This window comes from Neoarius graeffei, chromosome 8, assembly GCF_027579695.1.
Source record: "Neoarius graeffei isolate fNeoGra1 chromosome 8, fNeoGra1.pri, whole genome shotgun sequence".
Taxonomy (NCBI): domain Eukaryota; kingdom Metazoa; phylum Chordata; class Actinopteri; order Siluriformes; family Ariidae; genus Neoarius; species Neoarius graeffei.
The window spans coordinates 13,413,960-13,432,456 of NC_083576.1; the positions used below are offsets into that span (position 1 = coordinate 13,413,960).

Sequence of the window (18,497 nt, forward strand, 5' to 3'; positions counted from 1 at the left end):
GCATGTAAAAATGGAGTTACGCTAACATGAATAACGTTAACTTATCTGAAGTCCTTTCAGAAATATGTTTTAGCATAATCTTGCCAAATAAACAATGTAGAAATCTTTCTTTTCTAATAGCGTTAGCTCCCCAATATGATTTTGAGTTTGAAAAGAGTTTGCTAGCATGTCAGGTGGAGCTTCACTGACTAGCTAGCTTAACGTTAAACCACCATGATGGCACAGCATGCGTTCATTTTGTAAAGCCAGTCGGTTGCTTCAGAGGCATTCAGTATTGTATTGCAGCAATAATACAACAATGCACTGACAGAAAATGTACTTTTAATACTTATTTTTAAAAGCAAGTACTTCAGTACTTTAACTTAAGATAAAATTTGACTGGATAACTTTCACTTGTATTGGAGTCACATTTGACCAGTGGGATCTGTAGTTTGACTTAAGTAATGAAGTTGGGTACTTTGTCCACCTCTGTCAAATACACACATTGCTACGTTTAGCACCGGCGTGTGTTTTGAATTGAGATACCTTCAACGAGTGAGAGGAACGTGATTGGTTGGTTCACGTCATTAATTCCTTTGTGGTATAAAATCGAATGTCTTTAAATTCACTTAAATTTAGCTGCATTGCTTTAATCAGCCGTGTGTACTATGCGTGTAAGGTTTGATTGAGTCCATTCATTCATTCATTCATGAACCACACACACAGTTCCAGAGGCATCAGAGTAGTAAACTATAAAATATCACAAAGCTGATTCAACCATCACGATTCAACCACTTCCTCTTTAAATCGGCTTTGTTATGATTTATAGGTCACTGAAACCTTCAGACACTCCCTGTTTGATAAAAGCAGTAAGGCATGTGGACTACAATGGAGAAAGAAAATCTGATAGCAGTGTGTGGACGACGCATAGTGCCTTGGGAGTCATTTTTGGTTATTTAAGCAATATTGCACTCACAAAAGTGTGATTATATTACAAACTGGCACGGCTGGGATTCGGCCGTAGGTGTAACGCCATGCCAATATTCAAGATAACCACACAATTGCAGTTGCAAGATTGTTTTTATACAACAGTTCTATAAACTAGAAATTAATATAGCGTAAATACTATTTCAGACACAATCTGTTTAGGTTATGATCTCTGGTAATGACCTAAACACACTGAGAATCTCTGGAAAATACCCTTGTGGTGTGTGCAGAAAAGGGGTTGGCCAGAATTCAATTTTCTGTAGTGGTTGCAAAATGTGGGTACACAAAAGATGTTCTGGTAGGCAGGGGAGGTTAGTTGAAAACCCAAATTACAAGTGTTGGCGTTGTCTCGGAGGAGCTCGGCCGATTGATGCAAGACCATGCAGTGAGGTAATGTTGGCAGGTAGCAAACTAGACGTCGCCGATAGCTTCATATACTTTGGTGATGGTATCTGCCCAGGAGGTGGTTGTGAACTGGCAACAATTATCAGAATTCGTTCTGCTTGGGGAAAGTTTAGAGAGCTGCTGCTATTGTTAACCTGCAAAGCTGTCTCACTTCATACCCGTAGTCAACTATACAGCAGTTGTGTGCGTAGCACCATGTTACACGTTTCTGAATGTTGGGCACTCCGAAGAGATGACCAAAAATGGCTTGAGCGTAATGAAAGAGCCATGCTTTTATGTATGTGCAATGTCAAAAGAGGAACACAAATTAGCTCGTCTTCTCTTCTGCGGATGCTGAACCTATGTCGCCTTGACACTGTCCTCAGATGCAGTCGTCTCTGTTGGTTTGGACACGTCCAATGCAGTAATTCTTGGATCAACAGATGTACTACCTTGGAAGTTGAAGGAGCGAACAACCATGGCCGACCTCGAAAAAGCTGGAAAGAATCTGTCCGTGCTGATTTGAAGCTATGGAATATCGCAGAGGAGGCAACTTAAGACCGTGCTGAATGGAGAGCTCTGCTGAAGACTGCTAGTCATACACACATCTGACGTGTCAACTGACTCAAAACAGATAGTGAGTGAGTGACAATATGGATAAATAACTAGTTTGGTTATTTTTGCTCAGCCCATGGAAATAGATCCCAAAGAAGCCACACTTACTTGATAGCTCTCTCGCTAGCTCACATTGATTTGTACATTCCTGTTAAAGGTGTTTCTGGTGAAATTGGCTTCGCTTCTTCATTTCCAATTCATCCTCATCTGATGCGTTTTCATATTTTCAGTCGAAACTTATATTCATGGAAAAATTGTATCGTTTTCCATGTCTGCTCATGATGCCAATCAGATAACTCTACTGTAGTCAGGTTTCAAATTAGGAGGTGGAACTGTTTGGGATGAAACTTCCCAGTTGGTTATACTAAGTATAAACACTCTTGGAACGCTACTCAATCAATCAAATTAGAGGACCAGGACTAACTCTTGTATAATGTTAAATAAAGAATGTGTCCAAAATCCAGTTTTATGGAAACTCGTTCTCATTCAAAGACTGTCAGAAACAGGGGTACAATAGGAGTCCATTTCTGTCCCCCAAGGTACAATCTACACTAATGTACCCACTAGGGTTCATTATTTGACCTCAAGGTAAGTATGTGTACCTTTTAATGATCATACAGTATATATTCCCAAACAGTATATAAAGGGTACAAATAAGAACCTTAGAGGGTACTGCCCCAGCGACAAGCCATTGTACCCCTAAAGGGACAATGATGTTTTGGTGGCTTTAAAAAAGCTTGATACAAAGAAGTCCGCTGGGCCGGATGAAATTGAGCCCATATTTTTGATGCAGCTGAAATCATTGCAGACCCTTAGCAAAAAGAAGCTTATTCAAGTGTACTATGAGTATACTTATTTTTTACTAAAACTGAGGACGTATACTTGAAGTTGACTTTTTATAAACTATATTTTATATACTTAAGAATAGTATAGTGAAGTATGCTTGGCTTGTACTGAAAAGTATAAACAAAAGTCTAAGACTAACTACATTAATACTAAGACTTATACTTTAATACTAAAACTTATACTTAAGTATACTTTTTACGTTTTTTTGCCACAAAGTACTAATACTTAGTATATCTTGCTCCAAGTGCATAATAAGGTCAAGTCATTGACTCATGCTTAACATTTAATTTATATATTAATAATTATTATCTGTGATAGCTAAGATTCTGGAAACTATTGTGAGTGAACAGTTAAAAGAGTTTTTAGTTAATAACAATATTTTGTCTGTCATTCAGTCTGGTTTTCGTAAAAATCATAGTACTGTTACTGCTACCATGAAAGTATTAAATGATATAGTCAGCGCTCTAGATAGTAGAAAATCATGTGCTGCATTATTCATTGATTTAACTAAAGCTTTTGATACTGTTAATCATAATATTTTATTGTCATGATTGATTAATATTGGTCTCTCTGAAGCAGCGTTAGGCTGGGTTAGAAACTACCTAGATAATAGATGTCAACGTGTTCAACTAAATGGGTACCTCTCCGAGAAGCTTACTGTCAAATCTGGTGTCCCACAGGGCTCCGTACTGGGGCCCTTGTTGTTCACAATATATGTTAATAATCTCAGTAAAGAGCTTATGAATGTAAATATGCATCTGTATGCAGATGATACTATAATTTACTGTTCTGCTGCATCACCAGCTGAGACCATCTTAAAGCTGCAAGAAGCATTCACTGTGGTACAGCGAAATTTAAATTCCTTGAAATTAATTCTTAACGATAAGAAAACAAAGTCCATGTTCTTTTCTAGAACCCATAAGCTGGGATCCTCCCTGCCTCAACTATGCACTTTGCAGGGTAAATCAATTGAACTAGTCTCCTCGTATAGATATCTGGGTTTTGTATTGGAGGAAGATCTATCCATTAAATTGCATGTTGAGAATTTACTTTGTAGACTGAAATTAAAGTTGGGTTTTTTCTTTAGAAACAAATTTTGCTTTACTCAACAAGCAAGGAAAAGACTGGTTGAATCTACTTTTCTGCCAGTCTTGGATTATGGTGATGTATTTTATAGACATACTGTACCTCTAAAGCTCTGCTACAGTCCTTAGACTCTGTGTATCATTCTGCATTAAGATTTATCACTCAAGCAAGTTACTCCATCCATCACTGTGCCTTGTATGAAATGGTTGGTTGGTCCTCACTCTTTATGAGAAGACAAACATTGGTTAATTTTTGTGTACAAAGCAATAATTGGCCAACTTCCTTCTTATATATCTGTTCTTTTAACACCTAGTACATCGCAGTACAATCTACGGTCAAGTAGATATATCTTGTATGATGTTGTGCAGGCAAAATCTGAGTTTGGTAAGACTGCCTTTGCTTGTAGTGCTCCAAGAGCATGGAATGAGCTACAGAGACAACTAAAACTTAAGGTTTTTATTTCACTTGTTGATTTCAAAGCTTGTCTTAACCGAGTTTATCAGTCAGTCTGTTCTTGTTTTTAAATTTTCTGTCTGCTTTGTTTGTCTGTTCTTAATTTTTTTTTAACAGATTGTTATTCTGGGTGGCACGGTGGTGTAGTGGTTAGCACTGTCGCCTCACAGCAAGAGGGTCCGGGTTCGAGCCCCGGGGCCGGCGAGGGCCTTTCTGTGTGGAGTTTGCATGTTCTCCTCGTGTCCGCGTGGGTTTCCTCCGGGTGCTCCGGTTTCCCCCACAGTCCAAAGACATGCAGGTTAGGTTAACTGGTGACTCTAAATTGAACGTATGGTGTGAATGTGAGTGTGAATGGTTGTCTGTGTCTATGTGTCAGCCCTGTGATGACCTGGCGACTTGTCCAGGGTGTACCCCGCCTTTCGCCCGTAGTCAGCTGGGATAGGATCCAGCTTGCCTGCGACCCTGTAGACAGGATAAAGCGGCTAGAGATAATGAGATGAGATGAGAAAATAAAGGTTTAATAATAATAATAATAATCATAATAATAATGTACTTTGTTTCCTGAGATTGTTGCAGCATGATTAAAAATCAAACTGAAGACTTGTGAACTGTTTCAGTGCCTTACTTTCTGGTTTAGTTAATGTAGAGGGCCAAAGTGCCACCCACACACACACACACACACACACACACACAGAATTGTTACTTCCTTGTGGGCGGAACCTGTTGAATTCTTCCTCTTGACACCAAGGTGGCCTGATTACACACCTTGCTCCTGCGCTTTCTGATTGGCACATTTGGACCAATCTGATGGATTGACCTTTTTATGTTAACCCCCCCCAAAAAAAATCTTCAGCCACAGCCGTTGGGCTTTGTAGAGAAAGGATTTGGAGCTATGAATGCGCTGAAAGGGTTTAGCAATAAGCTTTTGGCAGTGGACCCACACACACACACACACACACAAGTATCAACATGTGCACACACAAATAATACTTCTGGACATTTATTTCAGTATCAGACTTTTATCTGGCTAATATCAGGTTATTTTGTATAAAATTTAAAATGAAAGTTAAGGAGTTCTGTTGGTCTGCCATGTTTACAATCTGACTTTTTTTAAGTGCGAAGTTAATCTCAATTTAAACACATTTTACTTAATTTTGAGCAGACGTTTAAGTAGTGAGTAATAACATCAAGCTTTCTCCATGTTACAAACATCATTGAAAATACAGAGAAGTGAAAATATCCTAAATATATACTCAAATTTAACTAGTATTTCCTATTGCAAGGTGATCGTCAACCAAATATGTTATTATTATCATTATTAAGCCTATTTTAAAAATTTTTTAGTCCTAATGCCAAGTTTGAAATGTGAAGTTCTATTGCCAGATCATTTTGCTCATTTTAAGCATTTATTTCTAGAGTGAAGCAAAATTATCCAATAGAATAAGAAAATGTAAAGCTCAAAATGAGAAAATATGTTTCGAAATAGAATTAAAAATCCTATATTTGGTTCACTGTAATCTTATAACAGGAAATACTAGATAAATTTGGCTATATTTAAGATATTTTCACTTAGAAAGTCAGGGTTTTTTTCAGTCCTTGGGTTGGTGAAAGATGCTATGTAAATTAAACGTTGTTGTTATTGTGTGTACAGTTGTGGTCAGAAGTTTGCATACAGTGACATGAATGTCATCTTGGATATGAATGTCATGGCAATATTTGGGCTTTCAGTAATTTCTCTGAACTGTCCTTTTTCTGTGGCAGAATGATTGTACAGCATACAGCTTTAATAAAAAAAACTATAATTTAGTGCACAAGTTTTAATTTTCTTTGGGTTTTCTGAAATCAACACAGGGTCAAAATTATACATACAGGGTCAAAAATTTACATACGCTTACTTAGATTATTAATTCAGAGGTGCTGAAACTTCCAAAATGTCTTTTATCTTGCCAAGGCCGAGGTCTCTTAACTTCCTGTTAGTGATCATGATTGACTACAGCTGGTAGCTTCTCTGTGCCTTCATAAAAAGGGTTTGTTTACAGCACTCACTGGATTGACCAGCACACAGTAAAATGGGAAAGTCCAAGGAGCTCAGTGCAGATCTGAGAAAGAGGATCACAGATATACACAACTCTGGAATGTCTCTTGGAGCCATTTCTAAACAACTGCAAATTCCAAGGTCGGTTCAAACAATTGTATGCAAGTTATTGTGAGGTGTAGTCACTTTGCTAAGCCACTTTGCTTCAAGAAAACCTAAACTGTCACCCTCAGCTGAAAGGAAATTGGTTTGGATGGTCAGGAACAACCTGGAAACCACCATGGCACAGCTCTGCTGTGAACTGGAAGCTGATGGATCACTGTCTACAGTTCAGATCACTATGGACTAAGAGGCTGCTATCCACCCATACGGAAAAGATATAGACAAATCATATACTATTTTTACATGTTTTATCTGAACTCTAGACGATTTGTATATGACAGTGAAACCAGCTATAGGATTTTTGTAAAATATGTTTAGCATGAAACATATAAAACTTTGCAACCTGCAAGGCTGTATATGTCACTAGTCCGTCATACAATATCCTTACAAATGTCAGAGAAACTTCATTTTAACCACATGACAATTGCTGTAGGCCTTTCACTTTGTGTGTGTGTGTGTGTGTGTAACTGGGAGTGGGTGTCAATGTTAATGTCAATTATGACTATTATAAATTGCCAATGGTAGACCCTCTGATGATGATCTAATAATATTCTATTTCTAAGTCTAGTAAAAGTCAGACAAAAAAAAAAAGCTTTCTGTGTTTTTAGCTTTTAGGTAAATATCAGAAAATTGAGTTAGCTAATTTAATGGATGCCCGCTAACCTATCTTTGCGCATGGAGCGTTAGCAAACCTCCCTCGTGATAGTGAGAACTGCCAGCCTGGATTTTTCCATTGGCTAGCGCGCTTGACCCCCAATCCAATGTTGCTTTGGTCGGCCAAAGTTATGAGGTTGCTGTGGGGTACTAGGACTAGACTAAATAACAAAATTAAATGATTCAGACATCCCTAGTCTCCCGGACGCTCTGGGAGTCTCCCCAGGAGCATGTAGACAGAGACAGGAAAGGCAGGAGAAACTTGATCTAAGTCTTATTTGGAAAGTTGTAAATTAAATTGTAATGACTGGCTATTGCTGATATGTGGTTTGATGTTGTGACATAAGTAAGTTTAGCAAACAATTGATTTGATTGATGTAGATTTATGGTGTGAGATGTAAATAACTATTGCTAATATGTGAATTGGTGGTGTATATTGTGAATAAGTTTTATAAATTAGTGTAGATTGATGGTGAAACGTAGGCTTAATAAGTTACCAATATGTGCATTGATGTGAGATATGGCGGCACGGTGGTGTAGTGGTTAGCGCTGTCGCCTCACAGCAAGAAGGTCCTGGGTTCGAGCCCCGGGGCCGGCGAGGGCCTTTCTGTGTGGAGTTTGCATGTTCTCCCCGTGTCCGCGTGGGTTTCCTCCGGGTGCTCCGGTTTCCCCCACAGTCCAAAGACATGCAGGTTAGGTTAACTGGTGACTCTAAATTGACCGTAGGTGTGAATGTGAGTGTGAATGGTTGTCTGTGTCTATGTGTCAGCCCTGTGATGACTTGGCGACTTGTCCAGGGTGTACCCCGCCTTTCGCCCATAGTCAGCTGGGATAGGCTCCAGCTTGCCTGCGACCCTGTAGAAGGATAAAGCGGCTAGAGATAATGAGATGAGATGTGAGATATCCCCTTTCACATAATTCTGTTAGTCAAAGATAGAGCTGTTTGTCTTTCTGAAGTTTTTTTTTTTTTTAGTGTTCAGGTTTTTTATATCAAGAGCTACTGATTGCTTGAAGTCTTTGAGGAACAAGGAGGGCTATGCTCTTAAGGGTAACATGTGAAAACAATCTCTCTGGTTCTGTGTATTGCTGGGTTTCTAAGCACCAGGGAACAGGTTTTGTTTAGACTTCTTTAAACCTTGGCACCCAGCTAGGGTTTCCATGAGTTTTGAGCAGAAAATGGTTGTCAAGGATCGTGGGCAACACCGCTGTCGTGTGTGATCAGAGACACTTTAGAAAATATTGTATGAATATCTTTGGTGTGATTCAGATCTGGGCAGTGCTTCTGTATGTTCAGCAAACCAGCCAAGAGGCTAAAGACTTTATTTTTTTCCAAACAAACCATGTAAGTTGAGTAATGCTGTTGAATGTAGATAATGTTTAGCTAAAAGATGACAAATATATGTCAATTTAGTTCGTTAGTTCAGTGAATAAACCTAAAAGTGATACGAAAAACCTGTTTTCCTTACATTGACAGTAATTGGTTGACATTTAAAAAAACATAGATAAACCTGAACAATTCATACAAAAAACCTCTTCTATTTTTACATTTATAGTAATTGATCGACATATAAAAACATCTATAAACCTAAAGAAGTCATACAATAAACCTGTCTTTTTCAGTAGGCTGACATATAAAAAACATAGAGAGCCATCATAGAATACCTTTACGATACATCCACAATTCAAACAAAAACATATGTTTGTGTGGATTTACATATAAAAGGCATATACATTTTAAACTGTAAAATATAATTTAAAACTACAAACATTACATGAAGCATACAAAGACGGTGTAATTCATCATGCACATTATCTGTAAAAACCATGCACAATGTTCACTTCATACATACTAGATTTTCATAAAAAATTTGTATGAGGAAAATGCAAAAGGGGCCACTTTCAGGAGTAAATCATACATGGCATATATATTTATTTATAAATCATTATATAAAGATTTACTACTAAGACAGTGGTAAATTCTTATAAGTTCTTTACTGTTTTTTTTTTTTCATATGGGCAAGAACCCTCTGCTCCAAAATTGACACCTTCAAGTTTTACTAAAGTTTGAAGCTGACCACACGGACAAAGAAAAAGCCTTCTGGAGGAAAGCTGTATGGTCAGATGAGACAAAGATTGAATTGTTTGGCCACAATGACCACCATGTACAGAGGGACACTGTACCAGCTGGTGGTGGTGGTAGGATCATCATGCTCTGGGGCTGTTTTGCTGCCAGTGGAACTGGTTCATTGCATAAAGTGGATGGAATAATGAAGAAGGAGGACTACCTCAGAATTCTTCAGCAGAAACTTGGACATGACTTGGGATTTGGGAGTTACAACAGGACAATGAACCAAAACACGCATCAGAGCTGGTTGTGGAGGATAAAGCAGGTGAACATTTAAGCTTAAAACAAGTCCTGACTTCAACCCTATTGAAAATATATGGACCGTGCTTATAAGTCGAGTCCATGCCAAGAAAAAAAAGTTAATTGAACTCTACCAATTCTACCATGAAGAGTCATGAAATATCCAACCAGAATTCTGCCAGAAGCTTGTTCATGGTAAACAAAAATGTTTAGTCAAGGTGAATCTTGCGAAGAGACATTTTACCCAAATATTTGGTGTGCTGTATGTATATTTTTGACCCTGTATTGATTTCAGAAAACCCAAAGAAAATTAAAACTTGTGCACCAAATTCTAGTGGGTTTTTTTTAATTAAAGATGTATGCTGTACATTTTACCACAGAAAAAGAACAGTTCGGAGAAATGACTGAAAGCCCAAATATTGCCATGACATTCATATCCAAGATAACATTCATGTCATTGTATGTAAACTTCTGACCACAACTGTATATTTTGCTTGCTCATACTATGTTCGTAATCATATGAAAAGGGAAAATTCATTTCATTTTATTTAGTAAATGTTCCAATCCCTTATCTCTCTCTGAATATTCCTGTATGATCATTGTGATGGTTAGATGTCACTGGGTTTTGGCTTGACATGTTCTTGTTCCTGTTTAATTAAACCATTTTTATGCCCTGTGTCCTACAAAGAATTTCTTTCTCCACGATTACATTAACAGTTTAATAGCAATAAAATCAGGCGGCACGGTGGTGTAGTGGTTAGCGCTGTCGCCTCACAGCAAGAAGGTCCGGGTTCGAGCCCCGGGGCCGGCGAGGGCCTTTCTGTGCGGAGTTTGCATGTTCTCCCCGTGTCCGCGTGGGTTTCCTCCGGGTGCTCCGGTTTCCCCCACAGTCCAAAGACATGCAGGTTAGGTTAACTGGTGACTCTAAATTGACCGTAGGTGTGAATGTGAGTGTGAATGGTTGTCTGTGTCTGTGTCAGCCCTGTGATGACCAGGAGACTTGTCCAGGGTGTACCCCGCCTTTCGCCCGTAGTCAGCTGGGATAGGCTCCAGCTTGCCTGCGACCCTGTAGAAGGATAAAGCGGTTAGAGGAGATGAGATGAGCAACAAAATCAAAATGTCACGTAAGAAAAAGCTGTGATTACACATTTCTGAACAAATCTACATAACATGTCCTGCTTTTAAAGGAAAATAATCAATGACAGGAAGGTGTGATGTGGCCTGATGCAAAGTGGAGAAACTGTTACCACTAAGAAGTTGATTATTTTCCAAAAACAGCACATCCTAAAGTGTTTTACTCCACTTATTCCACAACAATTTGGGTGTGCTAACATTTTTTAACTTTATTAAAGAACAGGTCATACATTTTTATCCATTTATAATTATATTCAGTGTTAAAGGATGCCAACAAAACGAGGTTATAATGTTCTCATTTATAAAGTTGTTCCTTCACCAGCCTTTCTTTTTTTATTCTCTTGAATGTAATAAGACTTCCCCATGCTGGAAAACTTAAAGAAACAGCTTTAACTTGGACTGTTACAAAGCACTGAAACTGGAGACTGGAGAATCCTTCCATAAATGTGGAACAAGTTAAACAAACAGCGTCCCTGGGTGGGTAAGTTGTTACTCCTGAGTATAGCAATGGTGATGTATTCGAATGGATGTTTTTTATATAAACCTGATTCGCCTTGCTGTCAGAAATGCTGTTATAGAAATTAATCAACATCCAACAGCCAAGAATCAACAAGTATTTTCCATGACCATTAGAAGCCTACAAGTGAAATGATTATCAGATCATTATTGGCTTAACTAAAGATGTTTTGGGTTTTCAGTTATATTTTCAATGAGCTGAGTTTGGACGTAAGTCGTTCACGAAAGCAGAGAATTGTATTTAATGTAGGACTAATAATGATACTGTGATGTCATTCAACGTCAAAGCTCTTTTGCTAGAATAAGTGCTACTTTAAGTGCAACTTGAAACGATGACTGGTGTCAAAAGTGATATAATGTTGGGACATTTTGCTCATCCAGGTCATCCTATGTGAATATAATTGCAGTATAGTTGGGCTTTCGATTTGTTTTTTGGTTCAGGTGAGTGTCTGGCTTCTTTTGACAGTGTCAATGAACTGGAATTGACCTATCAGTACGACTCTGCCACCTACTGTCACAAAACTGCCACTGCAAAACCATTAGATTATGTACTACACTTTTTCACCAGGTTACAAACACTATAAATGTGCCCTGTGTATACTTAACAGTGGTCCTTACACTGCCCTACTAGGGACTCGCTCACTCCTTCCAGCTTGTCCCATGTGTGTGGGGTCACTGCCATGATCCTATTGATCCACGTCATATTAATTGGAGCCAGAGGTGGACAGTAACAAAGTACATTTACTTGAGCACTGTACTTAAGTATACTTTTTGAGTATCTGTACTTTTACTTGAGTATTAAAAAAAATTTTTTTGGAAACTTGTGACTTTAACTTCACTACATTCGAAAGTCAAATATCGTACTTTTTACTCCACTACATTTCTATAAAGGTCCTCGTTACTCGTTACTATGAAGTGGCTTTGAAAGTGGATGTGTTTTCTTTTCTAAAACGTGATTGATTTTTTTCCGCAGGTGACACTGAGACAGTCCATCAGTAATCACTAGGGTCACGTCCTATCCATAGACTGTATAAAATCAAGTCCAATGATTTCGCCGCAGGATTATTTGAACACGATCAGTTGATGGCAGAATGGAACGAGGCGGTTCCTCTGGAGAATGCACACACACTCATGGCTTTACCTAGAACCCATGTTTCAGTTTTCTGAAAAGATTAAAGATTTGTTTCATTTTAAATGTTTGCTTTGTTTGCCAAAAACGAACCACATCACAGCCTACAAAAACTCGCCGTCCAACCTGCAGGAGCATATTGAGGTCTGTAAATGTTTTATTCCAAGAGAAAGCTTGCAACGAAGTTGTCTATGCTTTTAGAGTTAGCGATAACGTTGCAAGTGTAGCTATACAGTCTGGTTAGTCAAATGACTTTCTATGGATTTGCCCGCCAAGTTGCCATCGCCTTGTCCACGGCTAATGTTAACACGTAGCTAGTTAACTTGGAGACTGTTAGTTAGCATGTAAAAACGGAGTTACGCTAACATGAATAACGTTAACTTATCTGAAGTCCTTTCAGAAATGTGTTTTAGCATAATCTTGCCAAATAAACAGAATGTAGAGATGTTTCTTTTCTAGTAGCATTAGCTACCCAATATGATTTCGAGTTTGAAAAGAGTTTGCTAGCATGTCAGGTGGAGCTTCGCTGACTAGCTAGCTTAACGTTAAACTACCATGATGGCACAGCATGCGTTCATTTTCTGAATTCACATTTCTGTCTTTGGTAACAGCATTAGGTTTGTAAGCGTTGTGGCAATAATACAACAATGCGTTGACAGAAAATGTGCTTTTAATACTTAAGTATTTTTAAAAGCAAGTACTTCAGTACTTTAACTTAAGTAAAAATTTGACTGGACAACTTTCACTTGTATCGGAGTAACATTTGCCCAGTGGGATCCGTACTTTGACTTAAGTAATGAACTTGGGTACTTTGTCCACCTCTGATTGGAGCATAGTCGGATTTACACCGGATGCCCTTCCTGCCACAACCCTCCCGTTTCCAGGCTTGGAAAACAACCGTTCACACACAATCACAATTTAGAGTAGCCAGTTAACCTAACTGCATGTCTTTGGACTGTGGGGGAAACTGGCGCACCCAGAGGAAGCCCATGCAGACATGGGGAAAACATGCAAACTCCACACAGAAAGGCCCCTGTCAGCCAGTGGGCTTGAACCCAGAACCTTCTTGCTGTGAGGCGACAGTGCTAACCACTACAACCTTTGATGGCTGAAGCCGTCAGAGCAGACCTGCAGAACACTAAAGAATCTATCTATCTATCGAGCACATATGTATATACAGCGTTTTACTGAAACCACAAGAATCTTGGGTTTCTCTCTTTTTTAAAGATATTTTTTGGGCTTTTTTCACCTTTATTGGATAGGACAGTGTAGAGACAGGAAATGAGCAGGAGAGAGAGATGGGGAGGGATCAGGAAACGACCTCGGGTCGGAATCAAACCCGGGTCCCCGGATTTATGGTATGGCACCTTATCCACCTGAGCCATGATGCCCCCCCAGGTTTCTCTCTTTTAGTTCAGATGTAAATACCAGAAAACTTAACTTTACATGTACAACGTGTTATCAATTTCTGTTCTTCTTTCTAAAATACTGTTCATTTTTGCATTATTATCTGACTGCCTCACATTACTAAGTCAGGTGACTTGTTCCCATGACTTAATGATCTCATTCCCATGACTTAATAAGTCATAGGCATGCGTTGTTGTTATTACTATTAATTAGGAATGTCACTAGGGGATCCTTAGGTCCTAATGATCTAATTATTAATGATACCTTAATGAAGGCTTCGGGGAAGCCATGGCCTAATGGTTAAAGAAGCAGCTTTGGGACCAAATGGTTGGACCAGCAGGAATGGCTGAAGTGCCCTTGAGCAAGGCACCTACCCCCTAACTGCTCCCCAGGCAGCTCTGGGTATGTTGTACGTTGCTCTGGATAAGAGCGTCTGCTAAACGCCTGTAATGAAATTTTAAAAGGAAAGTTCACAGTACCTTGGCAAATCAAGACACAAAAGACACCCTAATGACAAGCACTTGTAACTTGAAAGGTTTTTAATCTGAAATCACATAATCGGTGCAAAAATTAAAATTAATGAGTGAAAAAAGGTTTATTTCAAAATCAATAAATGTCATCACACTACTGTACACCCATCCGTCCACCTGCTGTTTTATGCAGTTCTCTAATCAGCCGATCCCTTGACAGCAGCACAATACATCAAATCACGCAGATGCAAATCAAGAGCTTCAGTTAATGTTCACTTCACTTCAAACATCAGAATGGGAAAAATTGTGATCTCAATTTTTGTGTGACTTTCTTTCACTGGGGCATGAGTGTTGGTTTGAGCCAGATGGACTGGTTTGAGTATTTCACTGAGAAACTGCTGATCTCCTGGGGTTTCCACACACAACAGTCTCTAGAGTTGACACAGAATGGTGCGAAAAACAAAAAGCATCGTGTGAGCGAATGACAGTTCTGTTGGTGGAAAATGCTCACAGGAAAATGGCCAGATTGGTTCGAGCTTTTTTGCCAGGAAGGATATAGCAACTCATAAAATCACTCTTTACAACCGTGGTGGGCAGAAAAGCATCTCAGCATGCAACAGAAAACAGAAGAGCACACTGGGTTCCACTTCTGCAGCCAAGAACAGGAATCTTAGAATCAAGAACAAGCTCCGATTAAAGTGGCCTGTCAGTGTATATCAAGTCACTTTGGTGGAGAATCTGGTGACTCCATGCTGGTCCACTAACCACTACACCCACTGAGTTACTGCACCATGAACACGTTTAAACACAAAGATTAAAATAAAAAGTACACATAAGAGTAGCTGTTATGAACAGTTTTGATTGCAATTTTTGTATATATGTATGCATACTATTACTCATATAAAACTTTTAAAATAGCTCACCTATGGCTAAGAATGACAGCGATGATAGATAAATATGAATAAGGAGCGGATATACAGGAAGCAAACCATATATTAATAAGTAAAAGTGAGAATTAATCAATTAATCATCTCCACCACATAGGTAGAGCAGGGCCTTTCCATAATCGCCATCGGTGTCTTCCTGAAGACAAAGAAAACACAAAATCAGATATCAATGATATTTCTTTCCTGTGTGGTTTGAAAGCAATGATCCTAATGTTCCGAATGTAGCACTTCCAGTCCACACCATACTCTAGGACACTGACATTCACTTGTGTGTGTGTGTGTGTGTGTGTGAGAGTAACAAGGTGTGAAGGTGTTGCACCTGCCTGTATGGTACGGTACAGTGATTCTTTATACATCTTCTTGTATTGGGCTCTGACGTCCAACATGTCCTCCTCACTCCTGGACACCATGATCCTGATCAGAGTCTCATCGTCAGTGCCGGCACGCTGTGGAACGCAGGTAAGCAAATAAAACAGACAAATGAACAAAAACACAACAACAAAGCAACAAACTGGTGCTACTTTCCTAGTTTATCCTGAACTAAAATTGCAATGCATACCCTCATAGATTCACGAAGGGAGAAAGCAAAATATCCCGGGACACTTTTCACACATTTCACTGGGAAGAAAAAAGTAAAACACAATTCATTTCAATTCTAGTAAGAGGGCTTTTCATAATACAAAATACTTTTTGCATTTTTCTTACCCACTGCTATGAGCAATGCTTCAAGGTTGCCAGTAAACTCGCTGCAAATACTTTCTTCAATGTCACAGCCAGCTATCTCTTTATACACCTTGAACACTAGAGCGAAGAAAAAGGAACACTTGAAGCATTTCTATGATCCAAACAGCATCCTAGTATTAATAGATTCAGTATAGTTTACTAGACAGGCGGCACGGTGGTGTAGTGGTTAGCACTGTCACCTCACAACAAGAAAGTCCTGGGTTCGAGCCCAGTGGCCAGCGAGGACCTTTTTGTGTGGAGTTTGCATGTTCTCCTCATGTCTGTGTGGGTTTCCTCCGGGTGCTCCGGTTTCCCCCACAGTCCAAAGTCATGCAGGTTAGGCTAATTGGTGGCTCTAAATTGACCGTAGGTGTGAATGGTTGTCTGTGTCTATGTGTCAGCCCTGTGATGACCTGGTGACTTGTCCAGGGTGTACCCCGCCTTTCGCCCATAGTCAGCTCGGATAGGCTCCAGCTTGCCTGCGACCCTGAAGAACAGGATAAGCGGCTACAGATAATGGATGGATGGATGAATAGTTTACTAGACCATGATTATTTTGTAGTTATGGGCTGCACGGTGGTGTAGTGGTTAGCACTGTCGCCTCATGGCAAGAAGGTTCTGGGTTTTAGCCCAGCGGCTGATGGGAGCCTTTCGGCGTGGAGTTTGCATGTTCTCTCCGTGTCTGCGTGGGTTTCCTCCGGGTGCTCCGGTTTCCCCCACGGTCCAAAGACATGGGGTGACCTTGAGCAAGGCACCTACCCCCCCCAACTGTTCCCTGAGCGCTGTTAGCATGGCTGCCCACTGCTCTGGGTATGTTTGTGTGTTCACTGCTTCGGATGGGTTAAATGCAGAGAGGAATTTCACAAGTGTACGTGTGATTAATAAAGTTGTTGCTCTTCTTTTACTTCAGTGTTCACAATCAGCAGTAAAGGTTAAACCATTTCACTACGGCGTTTTATAGTATCGACTTATTCCGTATGCTTATACCACAGTGATTTTGAATTCTCAATTCTGATTGACCAGAAGGTGCTGATTCATTTTCCATAACAGCAACTCTGAAATTAGTTCTGGATGGTACAGGTTTACACTCACCGGCCACTTTAATAGGAACTTGTTCTTGATTCTAAGATTACTGTTCTTGGCTGCAGGAGTGGAACCCAATGTGCTCTTCTGCTGTTGCATGCCGAGATGCTTTTCTGAACACCACAGTTGTAAAGAGTTGCTATATTCTTCCTGGCAAAAAAGCTCGAACCCATCTGGCTATTTTCCAGTGACCTCTCGTATGAACAAGGCATTTGTTTCCACCCACAGGACTGTTGGCCACTCGCTTGATGTTTTTTGTTTTTCGCACCATTCTGTGTCAACTCTAGAGACTGTTGTGTGTGGAAACCCCAGGAGATCAGCAGTTTCTCAGTGAAATACTCAAACCAGTCCATCTGGCTCAAACCAACACCCATGCCCCAGTGAAAGAAAGTCACACAAAAATTGAGATCACAATTTTTCCCATTCTGATGTTTGAAGTGAAGTGAACATTAACTGAAGCTCTTGATTTGTATCTGCGTGATTTGATGCATTGTGCTGCTGTCAAGGGATCGGCTGATTACAGAACTGCATCAAACAGCAAATGGATGTATGGGTGTTCCCAGTAAAGTGGCCGGTGAGTGTATATCAATGTCCTCTTTCTAATATGTTATCATTTCAGTGTCATTATTTTAGCCTAATCATTCTTTTGTTGACGTTTACTGTAAGGAGGCGGTTGTCTATTTATTTATGAGCAAGTCTTCTAGCACTTTCTAACAGTAAGTTTTCCACCACAGGAAAGTCTACGAATGTGTATAATACTTTTGTAACATAAGTGATAATAGGAATTTATTTGTTTCATGGACATTTCCCAACATTAAATGCAACTATAAATGGACAAAAAAGTATGACATATAATACTTTAATTAATACGATATGTAGCTTATAAGATATGTAATAAGATGTGCAATTAGTAAGATATGTCATTTAATTAATAAGATATGATATGTAATAATTAATAAGATATGTAATTGTTGGCAAATTGCTGTGGTATAAGTGGAATAAAACACTTCAGGATGTGTTGTTATAGGAATCACACCACCCCATTGTTGATTATTTTCATATAAGAGCACACCCCAATGTGTTTTATTCCTTATACGGGTGTAAGTCTTAGGCTTTCACACAAGACAATATGACTTGAATATACAGTTATTCCACAAAATCGAGTCGTACATGACCTGACAGCCATGTACGATGAGACTGAGTGGAAAAACTGTTTTATTCTATCCACATTCACTGGATTTTGAGAAACAGAGCATTTTTATTTTCATTTTTTGCAAATTTGATGAATAAAAACTTTATACAAAACATCTGACAAAATCATTTCCACTTAGAATGTAAACAAACCAGCGAAATGAAAGGAGCAATTTGTGAAAAATGCTTTAACGATAATTCTTGAAAAATAAAAAAAGAGACGTTCTTACCATGAAATACTTTCATTCCATATTTTGTTGCTTTTTTGTGGTTTTGTTTTTGAGCAGAGTTTTTATTTAGTCCTTGGTTGGTTTAGCAACACACTACGCCA

At 39.1% G+C, this 18,497-nt stretch overlaps 1 protein-coding gene across 1 annotated transcript in view; it reads right to left on the reverse strand.

Moving 5' to 3' along the window:
• Positions 1-15,245: 15,245 nt before the first annotated feature.
• Positions 15,246-18,497, reverse strand: part of anxa5a (annexin A5a) — a 44,666-nt gene continuing 41,414 nt past the window's right edge. The window contains exons 9-12 of the mRNA XM_060926687.1: positions 15,875-15,970; positions 15,729-15,787; positions 15,493-15,615; positions 15,246-15,305 (exon numbers count right to left, since the gene is read on the reverse strand). Of these exons, the coding sequence (XP_060782670.1) occupies positions 15,246-15,305; positions 15,493-15,615; positions 15,729-15,787; positions 15,875-15,970 (338 nt within the window). The remainder of the gene's footprint in view (positions 15,306-15,492; positions 15,616-15,728; positions 15,788-15,874; positions 15,971-18,497) is intronic.